Source organism: Vulpes vulpes, chromosome 8, assembly GCF_048418805.1.
Source record: "Vulpes vulpes isolate BD-2025 chromosome 8, VulVul3, whole genome shotgun sequence".
NCBI classification, from domain to species: domain Eukaryota; kingdom Metazoa; phylum Chordata; class Mammalia; order Carnivora; family Canidae; genus Vulpes; species Vulpes vulpes.
This window is the reverse complement of record NC_132787.1, coordinates 54,729,056-54,742,595: the sequence shown is the minus strand read 5'-3', so window position 1 is coordinate 54,742,595 and position 13,540 is coordinate 54,729,056. Positions and strand designations below refer to the sequence as shown.

At 41.1% G+C, this 13,540-nt stretch overlaps 1 protein-coding gene across 22 annotated transcripts in view; it reads right to left on the bottom strand.

The window, feature by feature from the left end:
- LOC112912050 (myomegalin-like) overlaps positions 1-7,340 on the bottom strand; it is a 224,455-nt gene extending 217,115 nt beyond the window's left edge. For 15 of the 22 annotated variants that reach the window (XR_012003055.1, XM_072766729.1, XM_072766727.1 and 12 more), the window contains exon 1: positions 6,686-7,288. Coding sequence is in view for 21 of the 22 variants with exons in the window: in XM_072766729.1 (XP_072622830.1) it covers positions 6,686-7,095 (410 nt within the window). In the remaining variant the exon portion in view is untranslated. Of the gene's footprint in view, positions 1-6,685 lie in introns of all 22 variants that reach the window. The other 7 variants (XM_072766730.1, XM_072766728.1, XM_072766738.1 and 4 more) reach the window with 1 other exon arrangement.
- Positions 7,341-13,540: the final 6,200 nt, after the last annotated feature.

The window sequence follows — 13,540 nt, the reverse complement described above, 5'->3', positions numbered from 1 at the left end:
GTAGAATATTTACCAGCATTCCTGACCTCCACCTGCTAGGTGCCTATTACCTTTGTCCTGAGTTATGAAAAAAAAAATGTGTCCAGATACTGTCATATGTCCCTTGTGAGGCACAGCTGAGAACCATTAGCCTGAATAAATGGAGTATGTACCATGTGTATGGATCAGGAGACTCAATATTGTTAAAATACCAATTCTCTCCAAATTAATCTGTAGGCTTAGTGTAATCCCACTTAAATTACCAGCAGGACTTTTGTCTGTATTGAGGAGTAGATTCTAAAATGTATATGAGAATACAAAGGACTTAGAATAGCCAAAATGACTTAAAATAAGAAGGATAAAGTTGGAAGATTGACACTACATGATCTTCAAACTTAAAAAGGACTGCTGTGATCAGGATCGTATGGAGTGGGATGAGGCATCAGTAGGAGTGGTCGGGTGTCAGGAGGAGCCATATGGGAGCTAAAGCTACCAATTAAGCTAATGAAGATAACAACCTCCCCAAAGCACTGAGATATCGTGGCAGAATCCGTGGGGGTGGGGGGAAAGAGGCCACCGGGGAGCCTGGCCAGAATTGGTGAAGTTCTGGGCAAGAAGCTGGAGGAAGGGGCTTTGACAAGGCTTATATGGTCCTTGGCCAGTTTCTGGTGCTAAGGAAGATGAAGATGTCTTCCGGGAATGGATGAAGGACACATGTGGTACCAATGCCAAGCAGTCCTGGGACTACTTCTTGTGAGGCTCTTTGGGGAGCCCCCAATCCCTAGCCCCAGCATTGAGTTTCCAGAGTTTGCAGGACATGGGGACTCCTCCCCATCCTCTACAAAGGAAGAGATTGCTGTTGTCATATTCACCTGTGATGTACTACAAGGTCATTGGGAGTTCTTTCCCCTTACCATTTCAATTTTTTTTTTTTGAATTCTTGCTCTTGCATGCATCTTCTTTCTCCTCCCTTGCCAGTTTCATGTCAACAATTATCAGCTTTTCCAAATGGATTCCTGGCTTTTCCCTCACTCCCACCTCCATCTCTGGTCTGTCTTATGCTATTTGGCTCCTTTTTTGGCAAGAAGAGTCACTGTCCTTATAAAGTTTTTTTTAAATCAATAAAGTCAGTGGCTTTCAAAAAAAAAAAGACAAGACAATATGGTATTGGTCTTAAAATAGACAAATAGATCGATTGAAAATTCTGACATAGATCTATATATATTTGATCAATAGATTTCAATAAAAGTACCAAGGCAATTAAATGGAGAAAGAATAGAGTTCTCAACAAACAGTGCTTGAACAAGTGGATATCTATCTGTAAAAAATGAACCCTCTTCAATATCTTGTACCACATACAAAAGTTAACTCAAAATGAATCATAGACCAAGTGTAAGATGTAAAACTATAACATTTCTACAAGAAAATATAGGAGAATATTTTGGTGATACTGGGTTAAGCAATAGTTTCTTAGATATGACATTAAAAGCAAAAATCCAAAAAAGAAAAATTTGTTAGTTTGCACTTACTTTGGCAAAATTTATGAATATTTGGTCTTCAAAAGACATTTATTAAAATGGAAAGACATGAGATAGATTGGGAGAGCATATTTACAAAGTACCTCTATAATAAAGACTTGTATCTCTAATACATAAGAAAATCCCAAATTTAACCATAGAAAAGCAAACAACTCAATAAAAAGCTAGGCAAAAGATTTCAACAGACACTTCACCCAAAATATATGGATGGTAATTAAGTACATAAAAAGATGTTCAACATCAGCAATCACTAGGGCAATGCAAACCAAAATCATAAGATACCATTTCACACACACTAGAGTGCTCTAATAAAAAAGACAATAGTAAGTGGTGATAAGAATGTGGGGAAACAGGAGCCTTCATATATTGCTAGTGGGAATGTCAAAGGATACAACAACCCCTTTGAGAAAGAATTTGGTGGTTTCTTTTTTTTTTTTTTAATTTGGTGGTTTCTTAAAATATTAAGCATATGCCTACTGTTCTACTACTAGAAATTTACCTACAAGAAATGAAGGCATGTGTCCACGCAAAGACTTGCACATGAATGTTCACAGCAGTGTTATTTGTAATAACCAAAAACTGGAAGCAACAGGTGGTGAAATAATCAACCTGCGGCATATCCATACAAGAGAATACTACTCAGCAACAAAAGAAAATGTACTATTGATATCCATGACATGATGGATAAATATCAAAATTATTATGCTGAGTGAAAGAAGCCAGACCAAAACAAAGATTACCTATTATGCGATTTCATTTATATAAATTTCTAGAAAATGCAAACTTACATATAGTGACAGAACACAGATTAGTGGCCTGTGTGTTAATGGGGGCAAGAAGAAGAGAGGGTTATAAAAGGGAAGAAGGAGACTTTTTGGGATGATGAGCATGTGATAATTTCACATATGTCAAAACTTTTCAAATTGTACACTATAAATTTGCCCAATTTGTTTTATGTCAATTCTACCTCAATAAAGCAGTAACAAAATAATAATTACAAAAAGATAGATGGCTAAAGAGACATACTGGTTGAAGTTTGATGTTAGGAATTTAACCTTCTCTGACATCATTCCCCCTACAATTGTCTGCTGGTTCCAGGCCATCTACCTAGAACATGCAATCTGGGGGTGCCTGGGTGACTCAGTGGTTAAGCATCTGCCTTTGGCTCATGCCAGGATCCCAGGGTCCTGGGATCGAGGTCTGCATTGGGCTCCCTGCAAGGAGCCTGCTTCTGCCTCTGCCTATGTCTCTGTGTTTCTCATGAATAAATAAAATCTTTAAAATAAAATAAAATCTCCTTAAAAAAAAAAAAAAACATGCAATCTGCTAGGGTTTAAAAATGCACCCTGAGACAGATTGCCATCAGTTGGCAACTCACTTAATTCCTCTTTTTAAAAAATTGCATACTTGAAATAGGATCACTTTTGAATTAAATCCTCATTGAAAAGTTCTATCAAAGCCTGGGTCTCATTTCAAGAAAGCATTTTCCCAGGGCTGTACATTTTTTTTATCCCTTTGCTAAAATTTGCTTCCCACCCAACCCTGGCTTCATTGTTTTGTCAGGCCAGACAAAATTCACCTCTTGTGTATGTGTGAAGCCCTCTCTGGTCTTCTGCTTCTATGAACTACATTTAGTAGCCATTAATCACCTAGCTCATATTGCCAGCACATAGGGGCTATACCTTCCCTACCCTCATCATGAATTTTACCTAAAGGAAAGTAAGTCTTGATGTCTAAAATGTAAACTTTACAAGGAACACAAACTGGTTCAGAGAAAAGATGTGCCAACACTTAAAAAGAGACACAAGGATTCCCAAGCCAAATAGATTGTTACCTAATTGAAAACATTAGCATGTCAGAAATAGACAAAAAAGGAGTACATAAGAAGAGAGGTTGACCATTAATGTCACTCACCATCCAGGGAAGAAAGAATTCATTTGTTTCCCTTGTTCATTCTGTTTAAAGCTATTACATTTCTAAAATCTGGAATCCATTGATTGCTTTCCCTTGTTCTAAATTCATTTCAAAAACAATCTTAGGTCTTAATTTGTTTTCCAAATGCAGTGAGTATGCCCAGAGATCTCACTAAAGTACCAGAAGAGGGTCTAGTTCCTTGAGATGTTAGAATCCTCCTAATAATTTGCCTTTCTGGGCAAATTATTAATCCACAGTAGCCTTGTGGATTTGTTTAATACCAGCCTGAGAAACAGATTCCACAAGGTAAAGACCAGATCCTAACATATTTTCCAAGATAATATCACTTTGTATGACCTCTTGGGATACAGTCTGCTTCCCCTGAAGAGGTTCTTTAATTAATTTGTTTGTTTATCATTTCCACAGTTCATATTTATGCTACAGCACTTCTCCATTCTATAGTTTAGTGAGCATAGTTTACAGCTATAGATTCTGAGCTACTTGAGGGTCATCCTGCTTCCAGTTTTGCACTGACCTCTACCATCCTTGCTCAACAAATAGCAGAATTAATTGAATCTGGATAATGTGCAGAGGTGTTGTCTTCCATTCTTAAATTGACTTGACGGAAAAATTGAACATCCAAAACCCCCCTTCCCAAGCACAAGCCTCTACCACTCAGAAACTGCAAGTACTATAGATAAGACAGGTATGTTTTTGAAAGTAAAGGGGTGCGCCTATGGCTCAGTGGGTAGAACATGAAACTCTTGATCTCAAGCCCCACTTTCAGTTGGTGTGGAGCCTATTTAAAAATAAATACATAAATAAATAAATGAGTGCTACACATTCCTAGAGAACTGATTTTTTTTTTTTTTTAAATAGAGAATGCATGTGTGCATGAGCGTGCAAGCAGGGAGGGGCAGACGTAGAAAGAGAGAATCCCAAGCAGGTTCGACACTCATTGCAGAGCCAACATGTGAGGCTCAAACTCACAACCCTGGGATGATGACCTGAGCTGAAATCATAAGTTGGAGGCTTAACCGACTGAGCCACTCAGGCACTCAAGAACTGATTTTTAAATGAGGGGCAGAGTAGCAGCGACCTCAGTGAAGTTCCTGACACTGCTTCATTTGGGAATTCCCGAAATGTTTAAAAATGTTTCAAGGCTCATCCTTACATCAACTAAGATGTAGAGATTTGCCAGATGAATAACCATTAGGGAAATAATGAAAGTGTGCTATCTGTTTTAACAATTAAAACACAACTAGAGAACCCTATAAACTTTTTGTTACCAAAGACAGTATGAAAAGTCACATTTTTATAAAAGGGGTCTTGATCTATTTTAAATTTTGCAATAGCAATGCTCCTTTTGATGAAAATAATTCACTCCAGTATGTATAAAACAGTTAAGAAGACTTTAAATTATAAATACATATTCAGATGATTTTTTTAAATTTCAACCTTTAAAAAAATCCAAAGTAGTCTGTGAAAAATACTCAACACCACAGAGATAGATTTAAGAAAAAGTAATTGTTTAGACTAAAATTCCACATTCTAAAAAATCAAATAATGAGTGCTTCTTGCCTCTTTCCTTCTTTTTTTTTTTTTTAATTTTTATTTATTTATGATAGTCACAGAGAGATAGAGAGAGGCAGAGACACAGGCAGAGGGAGAAGCAGGCTCCATGCACCGGGAGCCCGACGTGGGATTCGATCCCGGGTCTCCAGGATCGCGCCCTGGGCCAAAGGCAGGCGCCAAAACGCTGCGCCACCCAGGGATCCCTCTTTCCTTCTTTTTTAAAGTTATACTTTAAGGATTTTATTTATTTGAGAGAGAGAGAGAGAGAGAGAGAATGAGTATGGGGGAATGGAAGAGGGAGAGGAAGAAGAAGATTCAGCCCTATGTGGGGCTCCATCCCAGGACCCCGGGATCATGACCTGACCCTCCTAGGTGCTCCCTCTTTTTTAAGTTTTTATTTTAATTCCAGTTAATTAATAGTGTTATATTAGTTTTAGGTGCTGCCTCATTCCTTCTTAAAAGCAGTCATTTTTTAATGGGTTTCTTAATAGAAATGTGATTCCTTTAAGCACTGTTAACTAAATGTCTTTGACTCCTTTTTCTCACAGTGGACAGTATGATGAATAAATACAATTAAGTGTGAATAAACTAGTTTCTCAGTTCACAAATAAAGCCTAGTCCTAAACACAGAAAGTAGTTTCCATTAATATCTAGTTCTGTAGTTAATCCTCAAAAGATCTAAACTGTGATTTTTTAAGCATAGGAAACGAGGCCTAGGGAAATCAAGCTCCTTTTTTTCACATCCTAGTTAGTTAACGGTAGCTTAGAGACTGAAGACACTCTTGCCTTGTAGTCTGATTTATGAGTACTGGGTTCCCATAAAAGAGTAAGCTAAAAATGCCAAGACAAAGAAACGCTTATTTCAAAAATGGCCAATAGCACAATCTGTCTCTCCTCCAAAAAATCATATGCATGGCAGATTCTTGTGCTGCTAATGCTACATGAAGAAAATGTAGGCCTAATCTGTCCAGTCTTCCATCTCAGTGCAAAGGAAGGGGCTGAATTTAAGTGGAGCTTGTCCTGTACGGCCTCATCCGGCCAACAGGCAGAGCTCCAGCTCCCTCGGGCTCCGCAGGGGAAGGGAGCCCAGAAAGAAAGAACCATCACCAAACCCCACCCTGCTATATCTTAGATATCTTAGATAAATAAAAACTACGTAAATTAAAAAAAAAAAAAAAAAAAAGAGGCTGTAGGAGCAAGCAATGGGTGCTCCTTCAACGGTACACCCGTGCACATTTCCTGATCCTCTATCTCCTTTCGCTGGGTGTCCCTAATGCTTCCACCCTGGCATGGCTTCTGCATCATGCGTTGATCTCTCCTTTGACTCGACCCAATAGGTATGGCCTTCAACTTCACCTGCACCGACAGAGCGGGTGTCAAGACCTGGGAGAGAGACGCGTTTCCCAAGCCTTAGTCCAGGACAATCCAGCACCACATCTTTATTTCTAGGTAACTTCCCCACTGCTCTTCCCCTCTCTCCCCCGCCACCAGCCGCATCGGCCCCCCAAGACCTTGTCCTGGGTGTCCTCCGACCGCGTCCAAGCTAATGTGAGCCGGCGCGCATCCCTCCCGGGCGCGGGGGCAGCCGCCCCTGGGGCCCCTGCCCCGCGCCCCGCGCCCCGCGCCCCGCGCCCCGCGCCCCGCGCGCCGCCACTCCCCGGCTCCCGCAGCGCTCTCACCTCATCCAGGGTGCGGCGGCCGCCGCTGCCTCTTCCTCCTCGGCCGCCGCCGCCCAGCTGCCGGCCGCCTCGGGATGCCGTCGCTCCCGGCCCGGAGACTGCCGAGAGGGCTGCGGGGCTCGCGCCGCGTCCCCGGACCGGTAAGGCGCGAGGTGCGCCGGGCGGTGGCGGCGACAGCAGGACCCACTGTCGGCCCTCTTCATGGATTTCCTGGGCCCGACCGCGGTTTTCCTGGCCTCGGTTTTCCTACGGTCTTCCCGCGCCGCCGGGGAGCATCCTCCAGACGTGGATGGTGGCGGAAACCTGCAAGGACCAGGCCTCTGCCGCGGCTGCCTCTGCCACCTGCTCCGCCCAGACTGCTTCGGTGCCTCGCGCACAGACACCGCCGCAGCCTCTTCGCCCTCTCTCATCAACCCATTCTCTCTCCACCCACTACCTCAATCTGCAAACCTTTTCATCCCCGATAGCACTCCTTTTTGTCTTCCTATCTCCTCCAAGGTCACTGTCCTCAATTTCCAACCTTAAATGTTTCTCTTTTTCTCACGCCCTCTCCCTGTGTTTTCCTGGGTTTTGCCTTCCTTATCCCTCCAACTCAGTCATCTCTCTTTGCTCAGAATCACTATTTTTCCAGGCCCTTGGCTAACCCCATTTCTCCTGCTTTCCCTCTTTTTCCCTCTTAAAATCATTTTTTCCTCTCAATTTTCCCTTTTGTTGTTGTAAAAACAAACAAACAAAAAACCTTTCCCCCAGAAAAAACAGTTTTTCTTTTTTTCCCTTGAGACTCTGATTTCCATTTTTCATAAAGAACTCAAAGTATAGATCACTTGATCTCCAATATCAAGTCAAGGGGATGCATTCATGGTTTTAAAAAAGTTCGTAGGTCAAATAAATCCTCCACTTAATGTTCTTTCTGAAAAGGCTTTTCTTATATCCCAGTGTCCTCTGAGAACAGAAGCTATTCAGAATCTAGCAGAGCAGAATGCTTCTGCTACACTATATACTCAAGGCTTGCGACAGAGGTTCATCTTGGTAGTGGGCACTATGGATCTCAAAGTTTACAGGCAAAAGTCAATATGGACTGTTGATGGATTCAGTGTAAACAAAGAAACTCATTCTTAACATGTTTTCCTCCCAAACCTGCTGTTCAGTCCTCTCCCCCCGCCTTTCTTTTTAACCCAATACTATCATTCACCTGGGCATGGTCAGAGACCTATCTCTCTCACTCATTCACCTCATCCAGTCTTTAATTCTACTTCTTTACTATTTCTTTGAGTGTTCCCTTCAATCAGGATTCCAAATGCCTCCAGAAAATGGCACTATCAGGTATCTCACCATTCTTTCTTTCAAACCTCCCAGCTTAATCTGTCTTTACCTCTGTTTTCCCTTCAACCTATCTTACCTGGGCAATTTACCCTACCATTCCCATCTCTGCTAGAGACTCTTAATTATCTTCTGTTGTCTTTATATCTTTGGCATCATTTTCTCCATTAAGTCCACCCCTCTGCTATAAACATCCTCAAGTCTCCTCATGCCTAAAATAGAGTCCTCCCACCTCAACCTCTAACCACCATTATCTCTGGCTTCCCTTCATAACCAACTTGCTTAAATACACTGTATTCATTTGATAACTATACTTCCTGATTTTTTTTTTTATTTTTTCCCCTCCCCCTACTTCCTGATTTCCATTCATTCTTTACCACATCATTCTTTGCAACCCAGCTTCTTATTACTTAGACAAAGCTGTTCTCCTAGCCAAATGACTTTGGCTTTGCCCACAGAAAGGCAGTAGGTTTGATATAATATACAAAATAAAAGGAATGAGTTTCCTTAATTTTTTGAGATTCTTTTATTTATTTATTCATGAGAGACACAAAGAGAGAGGCAGAGACATAGGCAGAGGGAGAAGCAGGCTCCTCAAGGGGATCCCAATGTGGACTCAATCCTGGGACTCCAGGATAATGCTCTGAGATGAAGGCTGGGGCTCAACCACTGAGCCACCCAGGTGTCCCTTGAGATTTCTTGATTTAAAGAGAATATGCTGTCTTAGTTTGTTCAGGCAGATAAGTAGTTGAGTGGAATAACTGTAAACTTAAAAGGTAAGAATTGCTAAAGCTCCCAGTTCCAGCCAGGATGGAGCAACATGCATTAGACTAACTCTTCCCCCTTGAGAGGGGAGTGGGATAGAATAGAAAATATAAATGTTTATAAATACAGAAATATAGAAAAACATAAAAATAACTCTTTGAAGAAACTGAAGGATAATCAAAGCAGGCAGGGCTTGAAAATCTATGATTCTTTTTTTTTTTGTATATTTTTTTATTGGAGTTCAATTTGCCAACATATGGCATAACACCCAGTGCTCACCCGTCAAGTGCCCCCCTCAGTGCCCATCACCCAGTCACCCCCACCCCCTGCCCACCTAACCTTTCCATCACCCCTTGTTCGTTTCCCAGAGTTGGGAGGCTCTCATGTTCTGCCACCGTCTCTGATATTTCCCACTCATTTTCTCCCCTTTCCCCTTTATTCCCTTTCACTATTTTTTTATATTCCCCAAATGAATGACACCATATAATGTTTGTCCTTCTCCGATTGACTTACTTCACTCAGCATAATAGTTCCATCCACATTGAAGCAAATGGTGGGTATTTGTCATTTCTAATGGCTGTGTAATATTCCATTGTATATATATAGACCACATCTTCTTTATCCATTCTTCTTTCAATGGGCACCGAGACTCCTTCCACAGTTTGGCTATTGTGGACATTGCTGCTATAAACATTGGGGTGCAGGTGTCCTGCCATTTCACTTCATCTGTATCTTTGGGGTAAGTCCCCAGCAGTGCAGTTGCAGGGTCAGAGGGTAGTTCTATTTTTAACTCTTTGAAGAACCTCCACACAATTTTCCAGAGTGGCTGTACCAGTTGAATCTATATGATTCTGAGAGAGAAGAACATGAAGTGAGACATCTGGGTGGCTCAGCGGTTAAGCATCTGCCTTCTGCTCAGGGAGTGATCCTGGAGTCATGGGATTGAGTCCCACATCAGGCTCCCTGTATGGAACCTGCTTCTCCCTCTGCCTGTGTGTCTGCCTCCCCCCTCTCTCTGTGTCTTTCATGGATAAATAAATGAAAATTTTTTTTTAAAGGGATGCCTGTGTGACTCAGTGTGGTTGAGTGTCTGCATTTGGCTCAAGGTGTGATCCTGGAGTTCTGGGATAAAGTCACACATCACGCTCCCTGCGAGGAACCTGCTTCTCCCTCTGCCTGTGTCTCTGCTTCTCTATGTGTCTCTCATGAATGAATAAATAAATAAAATCTGAGAGAGAGAGAGAGAGAGAGAGAGAGAAACATGAAGTGAGCTCCATATTCACCCTAAAATTTTTCTCCTGAGCGGATTTTCCAAACTAGATACTAGAAAACAAAAGCCAAGTAAAAGCTGGTAGTACTACTGGGCTGAATAGTCAAAGGCCAAAGTTTGCGCTGTTAAAGTGGCTGGGACTTGAGGGAGAACTCCCAGAGAAAGAAGAATGGCAGAGAAGTAGTTCAATTGTCCAGTGCAATTCCCCTCAGGTAGTGGCCAGTTGTAAAGCCCAACATGCACAAAACATATGCCAGAACCAAACCAAACAGAACAAAACCTACACCAGAAAACAGCAGTTTATTTATTTTTTTAAAAAAATTTTATTTATTTATTAGAGAGAGAGAGAGAGAGAGAGAAAGGCAGAGACACAGGCAGAGGGAGAAGCAGGCTCCATGCAAGGAGCCCGACGTGGGACTCAATCCCAGGTCTCCAGGATCACACCCTGGGCTGCAAGTGGCACTAAACCGCTGTGCCACCGGGGCTGCCCAGAAAATAGCAGTTTAGAGGCTAATGAGCAAACTAGAGATTTCAGCACCCAGTGATGAAGGATAGTTGGAAGGCAGACAGGGAGGGACAAGGGACCCCATGCCCTAAGAGGAAACCACTCTTTTATTTGACAGACAGAGCAAGCAAGGGGGAGGAGAGAGAAAGAGGGAGAAGCCAACTCCCCATTGAACAGAGGGTCCAACTCGAGGCTCTATCCCAAGATCCTGGGATCATGACCTAAGCCAAAGGCAGATGCTTAACCACTGAGCCACCCAGGCACCCCTAGAAGGAATCACTCTTAAAAGGATTTTACACTGCTGGAAGAAGCTCTTCCCCTCCCCACCTGATAGATAGATGACAAAAACCTGATTGGATGACAGGCATTGCCTGGAGGGCTAATCAGATTAAAATGGCCCACCAATAAGCCCACAAAACCCCCTATACTTAGAAATTCTGGTGGCAAACCTCTCAGGTCCCCTCCCTCCTCAGGATCTTTGTACTATCATTTTGCTACAGTACTGAGATAGAATAGATCTAACAAAGCTGAAAGCCAAGTCTTTACAAGAGCAAAGTGATCCACTGGTATTCCTTATGCCTATCAGAACATAACTCTATGGAGGTAGATAACATTATCCACAACCTCTGAAATTTTTTCCTCCACAATGTCAAAGATACAATATAAAATTATGAGGCATGTGAAAAAACAAATCCGAATGGCTAAATATGAGGAGAAAAGTTAACAGAAGCAGACCCAGACATTAGAATTGACATGAGCTTAAATAACTATGACTAAATAGGTTTTTTTTTTTTACTAAATAGGTTTAATAAAAAAGAGGAAAATATGTGCAAAGATTAAAAGATAAATAATTTATTTCAATATAGAATTGGAACTTATTAAAAAACAGATGGAATTCTAAATGTAAAAATACAATAACTGGAAATAACCCATTGGTGTGTTCAACAGCAGTCTGAATGCAGCAGAAATCAGCATTTGTGAAGTGGAAGATAGGACAATAGAAAATTTCAAAATGAGGGACAGAAAAAGGGGAGGAAAAAGCAGAGCATAACAGGCACTTGGTGTACAGTCAAAAGGTATATGTGTAATTGTAGTCCCTGGATTAGAGGAGAGAGAGAATGGGCTAGAAGCAATACTTGAAGCAGTAAAGACCAAGAATTTTCTAAAACTGATGAAAGACATTGACTTCTCAGGTTCCAGAAGTTTAGCAAACCCCAAGTAGAATAAATCACCAACATATCTCAGAAATATTAGAAGCAGTTGCAATTTAGAAATTTGATGAAGGCAAATCTGCCATTGAAACAAAGAGGAGGGATCCCTGAGTGGCTCAGTGATTGAGCACCTCCCTTCAGTCCAGGGCACGATCCTAGAGTCCCAGGATCAAGTCCCACATTGGGCTCCTTGCATGGAGCCTGCTTCTCTCTCTGCCTGTATCTCTGCCCCTCTCTCTGTGTGTCTCTCATAGATAAATAAGTAAAATCTTTTTAAAAAGAAAGAAAAAGAAAGAAAGAAAGAAAGAAAGAAAGAAAGAAAGAAAGAAAGAAAGAAAGAAAGAAAGAAAGAGGAAAATCCTGACCAGGAGGCAGGTCTCATAGACCAAATCAATTCCTTAGCTTTTATGCAGTGGCAGGAGTCATTGCGCAGGGGTTGAAAAGGAATACACACAAGAAAGGATGGAAATTATGTCACTAAACAGAACCTACCCTCAAATCAGCCCTTGGGTGTCAGAAAAAGAGGGAGTCCGAAGGGAGAAATGAGAATGAATAGGTTGGATTTGCTGGTGGAAAATAAAAATCAATAAGCTCATTAAGCCATAGTTAGTAACTAAACTGAGACTACCAACCTGTAAATTTCAACGTTTTGTATAACAAGGCAGGAAGATCTCAAGTGTCCTACCCAGAAAGAGGAAATTATCTCTATAGGGGATTTCCACCTCCACCTGTCACATATTAAACACAGTACCATAAACCACTGAAACTATATTTACAAATCACAGGTTCAGATAACTGGCTTAACATGATTGGTAAGCCAGAGAGGCTAAAGCTGAAAAGGTTTTCTCTTCTTTCTCAACATTGAATTTCTGCTATGATGTTTGGAAACAGCTATGTGGTTCTGAGTTGTCCCAAGAATTAAATTGGGTTCTGGTAACATAATTTTGTTTGGGTAGCCCTATGGCCTTGGAATTGACTTAAATTTTTTTTTTGGTTTGTTAATATTAAGTGTCCTATTACATTTTGGATTGTTTTAAAGTTAGAGACACCAGAAATTTTGATTGAATCAATTCAATCTAACGGTATTATAGAAAATATGCGGTAAAACAGCTAAAGCTATAGCTGGTGAAAGAATCCTGATTCTACACAGGCACCTGATTGAAAATTCTGCAGGCTGACAAAATGTGGAAGCAACCCAAGTGTCCATTGATAGATGAATGAATAAAGAAGATGTGGTGAATGTATACAATGGAACATTACTCAGCCATAAAAAAGAATGAAATCTTGTCATCTACAATAACATGGATGGATCTAGAGCATATAATGTAAGTGGTATAAGTCAGTCAAAGAAAGATAAATACCATATAATTTCACTCATTTATAAAATTTAAGAAACAAAACAAACACAGGGTACCTGGGTGGCTCAGTCAGTTAAGCATCCATTTCTTGGTTTTGGCTCAGTGCATGATCTCATAGGACATATCATGGAGCCCATGTCAGGCTTGTGTTCAGTAGGGAGTCAGCTTGAGATTCTCGCCTTCTGCCCCTTCCCCACTCATGAGCACGTACGCTCTCTCTCTCTCAAATAAATCTTAAAAAAAAAAAAGAAGAAAAAAAAAAGAGAGAAACAAAAAACAAGAGCCTTAAATATAGAGAAAAAACTGGTGGTTACCAGAGGGAAACTGGGTGGAGGATGTGGTTGAAATAGGTGAAGGGAATTAAGAGTACACTTACCCTGATGAGCACTGGGTTATGTAAAGAATTGTTGAATCACTATTTTGCAC